Source organism: Hyaena hyaena, unplaced genomic scaffold (genome assembly GCF_003009895.1).
Source record: "Hyaena hyaena isolate Hyena2069 unplaced genomic scaffold, ASM300989v1 scaffold_119, whole genome shotgun sequence".
Lineage (NCBI taxonomy): Eukaryota > Metazoa > Chordata > Mammalia > Carnivora > Hyaenidae > Hyaena > Hyaena hyaena.
The window spans coordinates 1957803-1975186 of record NW_024080750.1 but is presented as its reverse complement, the minus strand read 5'-3'; the positions used below and the strand labels follow the sequence as shown (position 1 = coordinate 1975186).

Sequence of the window (17384 nt, the reverse complement as noted above, 5' to 3'; positions counted from 1 at the left end):
CTGCCCCTCCCCCCACCCTCTCTCTCTCAAAATAAATAAACTTAAAAAAAAAAAAAGAAGGGGTGGATGAAATGGAAGGCATCAACCAAACTGATGCCAGTGTACAGGCAGCAGCCCTTTCCCGAAGGCAGCACTTCATGGGGACACGTGCTCACCTTGACCTTAGCAATCGAGTGTTAAGCCCATGTGGAGCGATCAGAGTGCGGCAGATGGTTAGGAGGCGCCTCTCAAGTGCCCCTTGCTGGGATCACCTGTGCCCTGTCGCAGAAAGACAGCTGGAGCCTTCCACTTGCCTGGGAGCCCTACTTGTCACTCCGCTGCACTTTCCGCGGCCCTCGCGCCCCTGGGAGGGGAGGGGGATGGGAGTCTGCACCCCCATTAGATGGATGAAGGGACTCATCCAGGGTCCCTCAGATCCTCAAAGGAACAGGAAGGGAGCCAGTCAGTGTCAGTATCAGTCCCGATTCCATCAGAAGTCTCGAGGTGCGGCTCCAGCCCCCAAATTGTACTCCTTACATGGTTTTGAATTCCACCTCTAGCAAGCAGCCTTGGGAGGATCACGTGACCACTCGGGGCCCCGGTGACCTCATCCACAAAATGGGAGAGCACGGACTTCGAGGCCATCGTGCGGAATAAGAGAGGATGCAGGCACTTTGCGAAGCACTGACCTGACCTGTCGCAAGCATGTGACCAACGCAAACTCACCGTGGATTCCCCACCAACCACGTTCGCCCCACAAAGCCAGGCTTGGGATGAATTGCAGAAGGAAACAAAGGCTCAAAGATCAGAAAAACCGCCACAGCCCACCAGCGTCAGCCCGCAGGACAGGAAGCCCAAGGCGCTAACTGCGCTGACGCGGTGCCGGCCGTCTCCGCCCAGTGGCTTTTTCCCGAGTGGTCCCTCTGGACACTGAAGAGGACCCCAACGGAGACCAAGAGGCATCAGAGGACTGGGATCAGAGATAGGCAGCGAGGAGACCTGCCAAGGTGTCCTTGACCAGTCTGCCCCAGGCACGCTCTCCCCTGAACCTTCCAGTACATCCGGTGGTACCCACAGGCGGCCAGCTGCTCCTTCCCTGCGCTCAGAAAATTCTGCTGGGGAGCTGAATCGGCAGCTTCCGTGAAAGCAGCTCAAAACCAGAGCTCACGCCCTGGGGCTGAGGAGTAGTGGCAGGAGGTGCAAGCCAGGAGACGGGGAACCAGGCACGTAGGCCTCGAGGAGCAGCAGAAAGGCTCCGGAAGCTTCCAGAAACCTCTGGAGCCAGAGTCTGAAGGGCTCCCCACCCTCAGCCACAGCCCCTTGTCTGTGCCGCTGAGACTGTCAGTCAGGATCTGGACGGCACTTGGGTTCAGTCCTATGGAGAAAACCGGTCATTTCTGAAAGACCAGGCAAAAGGGACCAGGGAGGCCTGTCCTAGAGGGAATCGGTCCCGTTCCCCGTCTGAGGCGGACAGACGGCTCACAGACGAGGGAGATGGGAGCTCTTTGCCACCTGCCCACGGCCCGGAAGCCTGGAAACTGTAAAAACACGCTCAGCCTTGGGGCGCCTGGGTGGCTTAGTCGGTTAAGCGTCCGACTTTCGCTTAGGTCATGATCTCGCGGTTCGTGGGTTCGGGCCCTGCATCGGGCTCTGTGCTGACTGCCAGCTCGGAGCCTGGAGCCTGTTTCAGTCTNAGGTCTCTGGCGCCAGGCTAGTGCTCGGTGTACAGGGACACATCCAAAATCACAGCATAGTCCTGCTACAGTAGAGGTGACCGGAGCACTGAGGGCGCGGCTCATGGAGCGGCTAACCTGACCTTGACGTGAAAGAGGGGGGAGGATGGGGCGCCTGGGTGGCTTAGTCGGTTGAGCGTCCGACTTTCGCTTAGGTCATGATCTCGCGGTTTGTGGGTTCGGGCCCCGCGTCGGGCTCTGCGCTGACTGCCAGCTCAGAGCCTGGAGCCTGTTTCAGTCTGTGACTCCCTCTCTCTCTGACCCTCCCCTGCTCACGCTGTCTCCCTCTCTCTCTCCTAGAAATAAATAAAACATTAAAAAAAAAAAAAAACATGCCTGGCCTCAGCCCTCGAGACTCTGATGTATCAGGAGCCGTTAACCTCCCTTCCCACCAGGGTGACTCGCGCACAGCCCGGGGTGAGATCTAGAGCCCGGGACTCACAGCCACGTGAGGAAATGAGTACACACGAGAAGCACCACGGTGCTGCCGTGGCCGAGAATGTGAGCCCTGTGATCTCAGAGGCCCAAGTTCAAGTCCCAATTCTGCCACTTTCTAGCTGTGTGACTCCAGGTGAGTTACCTCCTCTCTCTGAGGAAGTCTTTACACCTGAAAAATGGGGATTAAGGAGTTTTCCCAGGATCATCTCTGAGGCACACGAGGAAGCTAAAACGCCCAGCACATAGTCCCATCCAGAAAGCACCAGACGATGACAAGCCCAGAGCGCAGGTGGGGATGTGCTCTGTGTGACCGTGTCCCTCCGCCCAGGCATGCTCCGATCACAGTCAGAGTCTCGCCATCAAGTCCTTAACCTCTGACACGAGGGAGACTGGGGAAGCGTCCAGCGCCCTGGGCCCCGGGGCCGCCAGCGCTCTCCCAGGAGCTGCACCCAGCACACGGGCCGCTTGTCCGCGCTTCCCCCGTGGAGGGAGATCACCAGGGCATCCCCTGGGGGCCTGGCCGAGATGCAGGGGCTCAGGCGCCCCCTCCCCCTGCCCCCGCACAAGGCAGACTCGACCGCATTTTCACCTGATCCCCGGAGCTTTGTCGCTGGACTGTTCAGGGCAAAAATGCTACCGGGCTTGCTTCTCGAGACGGAAGGGTAAGAGCTGTGGCACGTCTGAGAGTTCTGGGAGGGATGAGGGCACACCGAGGGGACAGGACGCCCATCCTCAATAGGAGCTGGGAGCCCTGGGGGGCCCCGGCGAGGCCTGGGGGGAGGGTGTAAAGATCCCCACCTGTCTGCACAGGGGCGCACGCCCACCCGCCCGCCGCCTCGGCGAACAGCCCCTCGGCCCCCACTCCAGCCCATCACGGGGACAGCTCCTTCTTCCCTGGTGACTCGGGCTGCGGCCGATCCAGCCTTGGCCCCGGAGACCACTGTGAGGTCACTCTCCTGGCACCCCAAGTCCCTGCGACGGACCGAGGGACACTTTTCATCTGGCTGCCAACATCCTCTAGACCTTGGCAGTGACTGACACCCTTTGAGCAGGTACCGCCGCCCCGCCAGGCCTGTGGCCCCCCAAGGGTGTGTCTCACAGAGTACCTGTGCCCTGCACAGGTGAGGCCGCACCGGGAGGGGGGGAAGGGCTCTGCGGGAAGGGGAGGGGAGGGGTGAGCATGGAAAATGCCCAGTCCGGTTTTCAGGAATGAAACTGGTTAACTGGTGCGACCTTCACACAAACACCAACGGGGACGGAAGCGAGTCCAGCCCGAGGGAGAGCTGGGTCCCAGCAGGTCCAGCCCGAGGCTTGGGGTTCAGAGGAGGAGGGAAGGCTCTGATCCCTTGGCCCCCCAACTCCCCAGGCAAGGCCACTGGAGCCAAGGCCCATCCTTAGACCTGCCCCTCAGCCCTGTCTCGTTCCCGAAGGCCACCAAGGGCGGCTGGGAGGCCTCTCCAGCTGTCCGGGGACCAGGCTGCAAGCAGGGCCCGGGGCCTGTGGAAAGCCTCCAGCTCGGCTCGTTATCGGAATTTTATCTGGATTCCGAGAGATCAAGAGGACTTGGTGGAAGGTGGCTGCCACAGGGTGAGAGAGAGGCTGAGGTGACCTGAAGCCGGCTAATCCCCGGCACCCTGGAGCTTTCCTGGAGCTCGGGCAGAGGCTCGCCAGAAGGCCAAACGTCACAGCCCCGCGCAGCTGGGCGGCTGGCGGCGGCAAGGCCCCGGGTCCCTCAGCGCAGGGAGCAGGTGGCCACACAGCGGGGTGGCAGGGGCGGCCCCTGGGCTCCTCTGGGGATCAGATCTTGAAGAAGGCACGTGTCCCTGGCCCCATTCCCCAGAGCTGGGGACACGCAAACAGGGGCCCCACCTCCACCCAAGCTCAGGCCCTCATCGCCATCAGAGACAGCAAAGTTAAGAGAGTCAGCAGAGATCGGGGGAAGCAGTGGGGCAGCCAAAACCTGGAGCTGAGAGATCTCTGAGGGTCTCTGCAGTCCCGGTGATGATGGTGATGGTGGTGAGGAGGGTGGGGATGGGGGTGGGGATGACGCTGGGGATCCTGATGAGGGTGATGATGGTGGTGGTGGTGGTGTTTGCTGATGGAGGCAGTAGTGACGATACTCAAAACAGTGAACCTTTATTGAGCACTTACTATGTTCTTTTTTTTTATTTTTTATTTTTATTTATTTCTAGGAGAGAGAGAGAGAGACAGCGTGAGCAGGGTAGGGTCAGAGAGAGAGGGAGTCACAGACCGAAACAGGCTCCAGGCTCTGAGCTGGCAGTCAGCACAGAGCCCAACGCGGGGCTTGAACCCACAAACCACGAGATCATAACCTAAGCGAAAGTCAGACGCTTAACCGACAGCCACCCAGGCGCCCCAAGCACTTACTATGTTCTAAATAAGTATGTTAGCCTACTTTATCCTCACCACAACCCTGGGAGGTAGATGCAATTAGTATCCCCATTGTATAGAGGAGAAAACTGAGGCTCCAAGGGTTACTGGTATATAGTATTGGTAACTGGACCCACACTCTTAATAACCAGGCTATCCTACCTGGGAAATTATACAACAGAATCGTTTTGCTTCTGTATTAAAAAATAAAACAACCCACCCAGAAAAAGATATAAATTTAAAAAAAAAATTTTTTTTTTAACCTTTTAACTTCTGGAGAATGAAGACCTTGCCTCCTCTCAGGGACAGAAAGGAAATTTAGAAATCTAAGGACAGCAGTGCCCCCCCCCCCCCCCCCCCCCGCCTCCCCATGCCTGCCCCTCTACACTCCCCTCCTATATTGTAACTCGCACCTGCCATTCATCTCCTCTGCTCGAAAGTGAGCTCCCAGAGGGCAGGGACGTGGGTCTGGTTACTTCCACTGGTGCACGGCACACAGCAGGTACTCAAACATCTGACAAGGGATTTGGTCTCCCAGCAAGCCAAGCGCCCCCAGAGTCAGGGACCCAAAGCCAGGCTCACAGCCTCAGAAATCGCCTGTGGCCAAGCTGCTCATCGGGGATGACCAATGACGTCATGAGGGTGTCATGCCCCCCCCCCCGCCACCTGCAGGGACCCGCAGGCCGTCCTGCCCCTCCCTCATCCGACCACAGCGACTCTGGGCCTTCTCCCCTCCCCTGCGGCCCTGAAGCCACTCCACGGAGCCAAGACGGGGTCGAGGAGGCAGCAGCCTCAATCCAGGATGGGACAGGTGCCCACGGTGCCAGCAGGTTGAGGCAGGCAGAAAGGGGAGCCAGCTGCTTGGGGAGGCCGGGGCTCGTGTCATTAAGCAAGGACTAGGGGCTCACGCTGGGGCATCACCACGTCCCTCTGTCTCCCTATGACCCGCGCTTGTCCCCCGCCCAGGACCATGGCCTTTGCAGTTCCCCCGAGACACCCTCTCTGCTCTGTCCCACTCCCCGTGGCCAGATCCTCCTGTCATTCAAGCATCCCCAGCTCAGCAAGGCCATCAGCGACCACTCAGTCACTTTATCAGGCCAGTCGGCCTGTTCATTTGCTTCCTGGTTTCCTGCCCATCTTCTCCACCCCGTCATGGGGTGGACTGTAGCTCCTCGAAAGATATGCTCAAGTCCTCCCCCTGGTGCCTATGAGTGTGACCTTATACGGAAAGAGAGCCTTTGCAGACCCTCAGTGAAGTAAGATGGGGTCACACCGGAGCAAGGCGGGCCCCTAATTTGAGATGACTGGTCTCCTTACAAGAGAGAGACACACACTGTGTCATGTAAAGACGCAGAGCCATGTGGCAACAGAGCAGAGTGAACAGAAGCAGCTGGAGGCCAAGGGCACCGACAGTGAACAGCTGCCCCCGGAAGCTGCAGAGGCAGGAGGGACACCCCCCCACCGGAAAGGTTTCAGAGGGAGCACAGCCCTGCCTTGACTTCAGACGTCTAGCCTCTGGCACTGGGAGAGAGCACATTTCTGTCTTCACAGGGCTTTGTTAGGCCGGCCGGGAAAGCTAGCTCACGCCTCAGCCACCCTTTCACCCCTGCCCTCATGACCTCAGCTCGCTCATCCCACGGCCGGTTCTGAGGCCGGCACCTGGGGTGTGGGTGCTCGAGGTTGCGGGAGAGACAAATCGCTGAGCTCACACGTCTCTGTCCAGATGCAGTGGCCCCGGACGTCCACAAAGGAGGTCCCGGGCCTGTCAGGCTGGGCTTGCTGGTCTCAGGCTCCAGCATCTCCCCCGACCCCCGCCAGTGCAGGGACCAGCGGGTGACGACACCCCTCACGCCCAGAGGGTGCGGGCTGGCGGTCCTGGAGCAAGTTCCTGCTCACGAGAAGCAGCAGCATCCCAGCCAGAATCCCGGGGACCAGCGGCCAGGGAGGGCCACCGCGTTCCTGCACGGGGACTCGGAGAAAGAGACGCACAGGTGACAGCAGCCAACCCTTGCAGATGTGCTCAGCCAGACCCGCTCAGAGCAGCCACATTCCAGAGGTTAAGCCTGTTGCTGGAGATTCCTGAGGCAGGTGTGGGGAGCCGGCCAGGAGAGCTGGGGAGGGGGCGGGGCTGGGAAGGGAGCAGAGCGGGGCGGGGCCGGGGAAGGGCGGGGCTGGGGCGGGGGCGGGGCTGGGGCGGGGGCGGGGCTGGGGCTGGGGCGGGGCTGGGGCGGGGGCGGGGCTGGGAAGGGAGCATAGCGGGGCGGGGCCGGGGAAGGGCGGGGCTGGGGGCGGGGGCGGGGCTGGAAAGGGAGCAGAGCGGGGCGGGGCAGGGCCGGGGAAGGGCGGGGCTGGAGAGGGAGCAGAGCGGGGCGGGGCCGGGGAGCGAGCCCGGCTGGGGAGGGGCGGGGCTCACTCGGGGTTTCTGCACCAGCCGGGCAGATGGAGCTCTATCGACCTATAGCCTCTGGGTACCTGCCTCGCCTCCAGCTAATCAGCCACTAATCAGCCACTGCGAGAAAAGTCAAACATCTGTTTTTGTTCAAGAGTCCCGGGGGGAATCAGTGAGAGTTCAGAGCAAACACATGTCACACCGCCGGGAATGAACTGCATGCTCCTTCCTGGGAGTCTGGGGGCCGGGGCACCTGGGTGTCTACAGTAAGATTCGGAGCGACTGCCAGGACCGGTGCCACCTCTCCCACAGCACACACCACGTCCCTTCCGGTACCGTCCCCTCCAGACGGTGTGTAGGGCACTGCGTCCAGGTGGGGGCTCTAAAGTGAAAATTAAGTCCACACTGAGATACCACTTATCGCCCATCAGACCGACGAGGCCCGAACAGCTGGCTAAGAGACGGCGCCCCGAGCGCGTGGGAAACAGCCCTTGTCTCCTGCGTTGCTGGTCTAAACGGACATGACCTCCGAGGACGGCCGCCAGCGAAATCTCTCAGTTGCCAATGCGTGTGCCCTCGGACCGCACAAGTCTGTTTCTAAGACATGCACGAGCGTGAAATAACGTGTCCCTGAAAATAATGTGCCGTCCGCCTGTAACACAGGAACGGAGAGAACCCACTACGCGTGTGCAGGGGATTGGCTAAATCGCTCCCTGCACAGCCCACGCGATGGGAAGTACGCGGTGGCGACGAGAAAAAGGACTTCTGTGTCCACGCCCCCGGGACCGCCCAGGCTCGCTGTGACGCGGCGAAAGCAGGTGCAGGAGGGAGAACATGGTAACATCTGCAAAGACACGCGCGCACGCGCACGCGCGCACCTATCTGCGGGCTCGAGGAAGCTCAGGGCACTGAGCCGGGGGCGCCTGAGGGAAGGGCCCCTGGGGCTCAGAGCTGGGAGGCAGCTTCAACGTTCACGATCGATTGATCGTGGCTCTTGCTTCTTTTGAATTTTATGACGTCAGCGTGTCTTACCTATTGAAACATGTATCTTGAAAAGAAACTTTTTTTATGCCCCAGGCTCAAGTCCTAATTTGGCCACTTTCTCTCTGGGCGAGGGAGGCAAATGGCACACCCTGTGCTCCCAGCTCTTAATTCTCCCCAAGTCACAGATGAGTCACCGCCTCAGGGGGTTACTGTGCGCTCGGAATGAGGCTACACATGCAAACCAGTGGAAACGCCCAAGAAAGAAAAGTTTGGTTTTCTTAGTATTTAAGACGACCCCTGACATGGAGGTGCCTGAGAAGGTGGTGACGGTGCCTAGATCCCTAGTGTGGTGACAGGCCCCTTTTCCCCATGAAGCTATTAATCCCTCCATTAGTTACTGAGGACCAGCATCGGGCGATGATAAAAGATGACAGAAGTCCTCTGGCCGGAGACATCCCGAGAGCCAGGCCTCTGGCTGTCACCACCTGGGTCCCGTCCACCTCCGGAACGTACTATTGTCCTTGTTGGACGCTCCAGCCTGTCTCTCAGCCTTCTAACCTCTTGGGAGACTCACAACTATCAACGCAAGATTCTGGTTCCTGACTTCGTGATTCTCCGGGTTATTTTTGGGTCGGAGGCTCCGCTCCCCTAACACTTTATTACAAACGGCCACCTTCATCGCTTGCCTGACATCACAGGCTGGGGCTCAGGAGACAGGGACTCCCCAGAACGGTTCTTCATCTTCCCTACCCCCATTCCCTCGGTGCCCCTAAACGCAGGCCAGACCCAGACCACCCACAAATACCCCCGTGGCTCACGTGGCTATCTCCGATTCCTAACTCGATTTGCTAACCAGCTAGTTTTAAGAAATAGCGACCTACACCATAGCCTTGGCTGAAGAAATAAATTCCGAGTAGGGGGCCCGGCACGTGGTTGGTGACCCCTGACGGCAGCAGCCACGACTGGCCCCATCCTCTGGCCCCGCCCCCTTGGTCCTCCGCCGCCTCCCAGGGACCAGTGGGGGCACCCACCTGCCCAAGTGCTCCTGCAGCACCTGGTAAACGCTGATCCGGAACGTCTCATTATCGAAGCGTTCCCGAACGTAGTCCTTGTAGATGCGGAATTCGGCTGCGGTCACAGCTTCCCCTTCCGGGATCTTGGAAAGATCGAAGCGGAATTCCCGATGGTGGTAGCGCGGGTGGAAGAACTCTCTGTCGTGCTCCACTAGGAAGAGAGAAGGCTCGTTAGTCACTGGCTCTCGCGCCCGTCAGTCCAGGCCTGCCCCCCGCCAGACATCCCAGTGCCGCTGCGGTTCCGCGCTGACCTGGTGCAGTCGCGGGGGGGGGGGGGGGCAGCCGCAGACCCTGTGGTCACCGTGAACACCAGCTACAGCTCTGCGTCAACCCACTGGGAAGAGAGGGGCACAGACCCAGCCTCCCAGAGACCCTGGACAGACTCGGGTTCACAGGAGCTCAGACCTGGGTTCAAATCCAGGCTCCACCACTAACGAGCTGGCCTGCACAGGGAACCAAGGAATCTACCTGGACCTCAATTTTCTCATCTAAAAATGGGATGATATTCCTCCTTCGTAGGTTATTGTGAGAGTTAAGTAACCAAATTCTCATAAGCAGTTTTTTTTTTTGGGGAGGGTTGATAACGTTTATTTATATTTGAGAGAGAGAGAGAGAGAGCATGTGATTCTGTGAGTGGGGGCGGGGAGGCAGAGAGAGACTGAGACAGAATCAGAAGCAGGCTCCAGGCTCCGAGCTGTCAGCATAGAGCCCAACTTGGGGCTCGAACTCACGACCTGTGAGATCGTGACCTGAGCCGAAGTCAGACGCTCAATCGACAGAGCCCACCAGGTGCTCCCGAATTCTCATAAGCAGCTTAACCTCCCATAAGGCTCGACAACTATGAGCTACTATGAGTGAAGACAGACCTCATGCTATCTACTGCGGGATCCCTTGGGGCCCAGTGGTGCTCAGCCCTGGCTACACGTGACAATCACCATGGGCACTTTGAAAAAGTGTCCCAGTGGTGAGCGGGATGTGTGTAATAACTGGCCTTCTGGGGCCCGACCTGCAGTGTTTGCCAGTTTCCACCCTGGTAGATTTCCAGCTACCATGAAATCACTGAAGATGGGGGTTGGAAACTGGCACACGGGGCCCCAGACCCCACTGTCCTCACCCCCCTCCAAACCAACTGACTCTGCATCTTTGGGGAGCGACCCAGAAACCTGTACTTCTTAAAACACCCCAGATGTTTCTATTTTTTAATGGTCACTTATTTTTGAGAGACAGAGAGAGTGCAAGCAAGGGAGGGGCAGAGAGAGAAGGGGACAGAGAATCCGAAGCAGGTTCTCGGCCATCTCGAACTCACTCCCGAACCGCGAGATCATGACCTGAGCCAAAGTCACATGCCTCACTGACGGAGCCACCCGGGCGCCCCACCCCAGAGGTTTCTAACGGACACCAGGATTTACAATCACAGCCTGAGACTAAAAGCAGAAAGAGAGGTGAATGGCAAGGTTAGGGGATGGGGCTTTTAAAAATGACTTCTGGATGACGTAAGGCAAAGCCCTCAGTGCTTCTGCTTTCTCCTGGCGGTGATTCTAGACTAAGGTAGAATACCCATGTCATCAATAATAAATGCTAAAATGGATATAAGCCCAAAAGGAGTGTTTCTGGAAGCCGATCTGTGATTCCCATGGTTCACGCATCCTCTGGTCCAAAAGGGAACAGGGGTGAAGCCGGGAGTCCTCAAGGGCTGGAATGATGCAGGAAGGCCAAGTTCAGGCAAGTGAGAAGCATCTGCAGATACCTTTCTTCTAGGAGGCACAGCCCATACCTGCTTCCCGCCTGGGCATGGGCCTGCGGGTGGGGAGAGACCAGACAGGCAGGGAAAAGAGTGGACCCGGCTTGGCCAGAAGAGAGGAGAAACATGCCCAGCTCCGTCTCCAGCTTCGGCTTAATGACCTCCAGAAGCTCTTAGGCCGGGCCAGGGCTACCACGGCTGCGAGCAGGGCGTGAACGCCTTTGGGGAAGAAGGTTCCCAAGGCTGGCAGCCTAACAGGTCTCCGTTAAAAAAAAAAAAAAAAATTCTGTTTTAAACCTCAAGAATCGTTCTAAAAGATACTGGGATGGGGGCAGGGGTGTTGAGGAATTATCCAATCATGAGGCTGTCCCCCACCGGGCAGAGGGAGCGGGTGAAGCCCTCGGGGCCAGGGGACTCTGGCGGGGCACAGGAGTGACCCTGTCTCTGGAGAGATCTGGGAAGGTGACCTCAGGAACGGCAGTTCCTGGAATCTTCGGCCACATGTGGAGAGCTGGCCACAGGAATGACCTCTCCAAAACTACGGGGTCTGTCTGCCCTTGACTTCCCTTCTGACCCCGTCTACCTACAGGAAAGGCCGAGCTGGGTGGCAAAGAATGGTGGTGGGGGCGTCGCCGGTCCCCCACTCTGATTTATGCAGAAGGCAGGGAGGGAGGGGTCTTCGCAGCAGCCTCTAGGAAGTACAGCCCACTGGGGATCAAGTGAGCTTGGCCGGGGGCACGGGGAGGGGGCATAGCGAAGGGCCTCGACTCTGCCACCGGGGCCAGTCCTCTGTCATTCTTCTAGCTCATCCAACCTTCAGGTCACCCGAGGGGGCGAGCGCAGTGCCACTTCGGTAGGGAAGGCACCTGAGACCCAAGAGGTGTGGAGTGGTCTGCCCGGGGCCGAAGAGCTGAGACTCGAACCCGAGCCCCACCAAATCCTAGCCACGCATCTCAGTGGCTGAGCCAACAGCCCCGTGAGAGTAGTTCGTGGGCCTGTTGCCAGAACATTCGCGGTGCAGGACAGCATGCGCCCCATACGCGCTGGTTCTGTGCGTGGTCCCAGTGAGCCTCCCCGAGGAGCCTCCTCCCAGATGGACGGAGCATCACCACCCAGCACCCCTGTGCTCTCCCAGCTTCTCAGGCCACAGGTTGGTTTTCCTTGTTTTTGAACAGTATAAACAGGGAATGATACGGTACGTATTATTTTGTACTCAGCTTCTTTTCCTTTTTCTTTTTGTTTTTGAGAGACAGAGGCAGAGCATGAGCGGGGGAGGGGCAGAGAGAGAGGGAGACACAGAATCGGAAGCAGGCTCCAGGCTCTGAGTTGTGAGCACAGAGCCCGACGCGGGGCTCGAACTCAAGAACCGTGAGATCATGACCTGAGCCAAAGTCAGACGCTGAGCCCCTGGGTGCCCTGTACGTGGCGTGGTTCATCCCACATCACGGTGGACGTTCACCCAGCCTTATCGCTGGATAACTCTCCACACCTTGGTGCACCATGGTTCACTCATCCATGCACCGTTCATGGGCACTTGGGGGAGCTTCCAATCTGGGGCTCTCTGAGCGGCACTTCCCTGAACCCTCCGGTGCCTTATCACCTGTACTTTGGTGGATGTGGGCAGGCGTAGCCAGAAGTCGAATTGTGTATGCTCCCCTTCAGTGGGAGTGCCACACTGTTCTCCCGAAGCATCGCCCTGGCTGTGCCAGGAGGAGCCGCGGAAGCAAATGAGTTCACCCTACAAAGGAGATGGGCACAGTGTGGGGCGCCTCTAGTGCTTTCCTGCAGAGGACTGGAGAGTGGCCCTGCACCCTGCGAGCAGTGTGTGCGCCCACGGGACCTCTGCTCTGGCTTCCCGGTGAATGAGCTTCTGGTGACCGTGCATGCGCTGCCCCCCCAGCCCCGCCACCCCACCCCATCTGAGGTCACCAAAGGACCATCTCGTAACTAAGTGGAAAGGATGTTCGATGGCCTTCACCTTGCCAGACCTCCAGGCTGCGGCACGCAACACTCAGTTCTTCCTGCTTCCAAAGACCTCGCCTTCCTGTGGCTCCTTTCCCCCATCTCTCTGGCCACTCCTTGAAACATTCCCTGACACGGTCCTCTTTGAGTCCCACGGGGCTGTGGAATACGAGAGGAGCATCCCACAGGCCACTCCTCCCTGCTCCCCCCACACTGATAGACCACACAGATGAAGCCTCCATTTCCAACCACCAGCTCCTGTCCTCCCCCGGAGAATGGGGGTGCAGCACCCCCAGCTTGCAACAAAGATGCCTGAAAGACCCAGAAGAAAGAAAAAAAAAAAAAAGCAATGTTCATGAAGCAGCAGCTCTGGGCACTTTCCGGCATCATCTGATCAAACCCGGTGAGGCAGGATTGATCCCCATTTTACAGATGAGGAACCGGAGGCTCAGGGAGACAGGTACCTTGCCCAAGATTACAAGTTAAGTGAACGGCTGGATTCCAGAAGCCCAAACCCTTGACCTTCACACTTTCTGGAGTCAGGTGAGTTCAGCTCAAATCTCGGTTGTGTCTCTATCCGATATGTGGTCTTGGCCGAGTTACTTAACCCTCTGCATGCCTCCCCTTGCCCCAAGGGTACAATAAGAATGGCCCTTTCTCACGGGGCTGTACAGAGTCAGCACCTAACAACACTGCTAGGCAAACGGAACCAATTAATGTCAAGGGCCATTCAAACGATGAGTCGGGAGAAGGAAACTCCGTGCAGAAGAAGCCTTATGGGCGAGTGGGTATTTGACATCTGTACTTGAAAAAGAGCTCAGTCAGACCAAACACAAAAGAAATGTGTGATTAAGCATGACGTTAACGCAGGTGCAATCACTAAAGTCACACCCTGTGAAGACAGAAAACACCGATAATAATCACAAAAATACAGCAGGTATACATATAACCTTTTAAATGTATAAGATAAAAATGTATCTTAACTGTTAAGACAATAAAGCTATCAGGGTTATATTATACAGTTTTTTTGGTTCAAAAGATACAGGCACAGAGAGTCCAGCTAAATTTCTTGCAAACGTTTGCCGACTCTTGGGGGCGGCTTTCTGAACAAATTGCCTTCACTAATGATTTTAAGACAATGAGCAGCATAAACCACACGGACCTCTCGCTCTTCCTGAAGCCACATCACTATGGGCTCTAAAAATAATTTTGTGATTTATCAAAGAAAGAACAGTCATTAAAAAAAAAAAAGGCAGTTAATAATTCCAAGTCCAAACCAAACTCCCAATCTCGTATTTCCGAGGCTTCCATTTTACACAGAAGTCACTCCATGGCACAGAATCTACACCCTTTCAATCTGAGGGGTCAAGATGGTTCAGCTCTCACCATGAAAGCAGAGAGACGCATGTACTTTGAGGGAGAAAATACATCTTTACATTTCCTTCTTACGTTACCATTCTTGATTACCCAAGCCCTGGGTTTTTAAAGAACTGTCTAGTGTTGATATCTCCCCCTTTGTCCATACAGAGAAGCTTTCTAAAGGGAACCCAGAGCCTAGGAATCCAGCTTTTTCTGCACTGACCTCTACATTCCAGCACCCCACCGGCTAAGAGAGCTCCCGGGCATTAACAAAGACTTTCATCTTCAAAAGATTAAAAGGGCCCAAATCTCCGAGACCAAGAGATAAGTCCAAAGAAAATGGATTCCGGAAAACACCGCCCTGACAGCAAGCAGCCCCGTCACCGTCCCCAAAGCCGATTTCAGTGTCCTTTTACAAAAGGCTGGAATTAATAACCCCAAAGCTGGCCCTGGGAGGGGCAATTCTGGGTTGGGGAGTGTCAATAAAGGGCAGAGGCAGGTGGGAACAGGAAGCCACCCACCTGGGCGTCCCTTCTCATGACCCTCTGACACGTCGGGGGACACCTCTGCCCCACACCCAGGTCAAGCCTGCTCCCCAGCATCACCCAGGAGAGTGCTGCCTCCTCTGGGCATCTAGGCTCCTCCTCCCGCTGATATTACACGAAATGTACGGGCATGCGCCTCACCAAGTGTCCTCTGAACAAACGGGTCATGATAACCAGACGTAACTTGCTGTGTAGACGTGCAAAGGGGATACATATTTAAGTAGTACCTAGGAGTGGTATTGAGAATCAAGCTCTGTAGAACTGTATTTAACACAATAAAATTAGGGGTATGGACGCCCCCATTATTCATACTTATGTCCACACATCACAATACACCTCAGCACAATAAATTCTTACAAGCATGAGAAAATAGATATAGAAGATACCCTATTTCTCTTGCCCCCTCGTGGATTAATCTGATCTGAGTCACAGCTCACCGGGCCGGGCAAGGTGGCCGCGGCACCCCTCCCTGTGATTATCCAAGTAGGCGCCATGATGGTAGCACCTCTTTCTCTGGGAGAGCCTCACCGTGGCTCTGGGGCCAGGCCGTGTGGTCCCAAGGGAGCGGCCATCTTGTCCCATGACCCCCTTCTCCAGAGAAGGGGGGTGGGAGGGAACAAGCCCTAAGCTGGGCCAAACACCGGATTTCTTTCATTTTACCGGGACCTGGTGGGAAAGAGCCCCTGTTTGTTTTCTCTGCCCTGAGCTGGAAGGGGGTAAGTCATCGCTGTGGGCAGCCATGGGCCACTGCAGTGCAGAGAAAGCTGGTCTGTGAGATGCCAGGCCCAAGGTTGGGGGGCGGAGAGACATCAGCCTCGAGGAGGGAAGGCTTGCAGGTTTGATCCCTCGATCTGAGGATCTCCATCCTTCCTGAAATTCGGGGGTTCAATTCTCCCAATCTGTGAGTCACGCGGAGACCCCTCACACAGGACCCCTTGAAGCTAACGGGGGTCATGTTTGGCAACCTGACAGAGTGCAGCCTACCATCTGCAACCAAAGCGGTTCTGAACAAAATAATCACGAGCCCCGCGATATTCCAGAATGGAAACGGATGGGCAGGAAACACACCCAGGCAACGGCGGTTACCTCCAAGGCACCATGAAAGCTGCATTCTTTAGACTTGGGTCATTTGCAAACACACGAGGACCCCTTGCTCTAGCTCGCTGTGTAGATGCAGGGACAACGAGCCGATCGTGAACCCCAATGCCCAGCACAGCCCGACGCGGCAGAGGGCTCCGTGGGTTTATTAGCTTGAATACACTGCTCCCCACGTAATTCCCCTCTTAGGCTTTAAATAACACGCATACAGTAACACGTACAGATCACAAGTGTTCACAAAGTTCGATCAACTTCCTCAGCGCAAACAGGCCCAGGGCAGGATGAGCACATGCATTACGAGGACCGAAGATCTCCCCACAGGGTCCCTCCCGAACACCAGCCACTCGCGTCCAAAGGGGACCGCGGTCACCACACTTACCGCTCCGCGCCTGCACCCTTCACTTGGCCTCCCCCCGTGTGGCTGCATGTAGTCATGGATAATCCATCTCCACTGCTGTATGGAACCCGCTGCGTGGAGAGGCCATAGTCTATTCTTTGATGGGCACCTGGGTAGTTTCCAATCTGGGACTGTTATAAACTGTGCTTTGAGGAACATCCTGGCACGTGCCTTTTGGGGAACACATTTCTTCTCTTTTTTAATGTTTATTTTGAGAGAGAGAGACAGAGACAGAGCATGGGGGAGGGAGGGGCAGAGAGAGAGGGAGACACAGAATCTGAAACAGACTCCAGGCTCCAAGCCACCAGCACAGAGCCCAATGTGGGGCTTGAACCCACAAACCGTGAGATCATGACCTGAGCCAAAGTCAGATGTTTAACTGACTGAGCCACTCAGGGAGCCCCATTGTTGAACACATTTCTATTGGGTAAACATTCTGAGGCAGGACAGCTGACCAGTGGGCAGGTATGTGCCTGTCTACAGTATATGCACCTGCACCTGACTGTTTCCATGTCAAGAATTTGGGGGTGGGGCGCCCGGGTGGCTCAGTCGGTTAAGCGTCTGACTTCGGCCTAGGTCATGATCTCATGGTTCGTAGGTTCGAGCCCTGTGTTGGGCTCTGTGCTGACAGCTCAGAGCCTGGAGCCTGCTTCAGATTCTGTGTGTCCCTCTCTCTCTCTGCCCCTCCCCTGTTCATGATCTGTTTCTGTCTCTCAAAAATAAGTAAATGTTAAAAAAAAAACTTAAAAAAGAATTTGGGGGTAACGGAGAATGGGGCCCAATGAGACCAAGCCCCTAAAGGAATAGTTCATGTTAATCAATGTTAGTACACCCCAGTGTGTGTGTTTAGGTATGAAGGAGTTCTCAACAGGGAAGATGGTGAATCCAGTCGTGAGGAAGGATGGAGGTTGCCCAGCCCCAGAGGAAAGGGAAGGGCACCACAGGCAGAGGAAGCAGACTGGTCCAGAGATCTCCAGTTAGGAGCCTCTTTGATGAAGATGGGGCTCTGGGAAGCAAGAGAACCAGAAGCTAGAACTGAGTTCTCAGGGACCCTTGACTCCTCCAGATCCCAGGTCCCAGAAACCCCCCCATCCGGATTCGACTCCAAAACTTCCAACCCAGGCCCCTTTCCTTCCTAGGGCGACACACTTCATCCGGAAGGTTCTGTCACACGTCAGAATTCCCTGGAGCTGACTGTTACTAAGGCAGCTGTCGGAAGGCAACACAGCCCCGGAGCCTTGGGGATGTGCACCTTGAGGATGGCTCTACATTCGTCCAAAGATTTACCGGCGAGA

At 56.6% G+C, this 17384-nt stretch overlaps 1 protein-coding gene across 2 annotated transcripts in view; it reads right to left on the bottom strand.

The window, feature by feature from the left end:
• The window catches only part of BMP7 (bone morphogenetic protein 7), a 92069-nt gene that overhangs the window by 48644 nt on the left and 26041 nt on the right, over window positions 1–17384 (bottom strand). For both annotated transcript variants that reach the window (XM_039236906.1, XM_039236907.1), the window contains exon 2: window positions 8946–9138. In XM_039236906.1, coding sequence (XP_039092837.1) covers window positions 8946–9138 — 193 coding nt within the window. The remainder of the gene's footprint in view (window positions 1–8945; window positions 9139–17384) is intronic.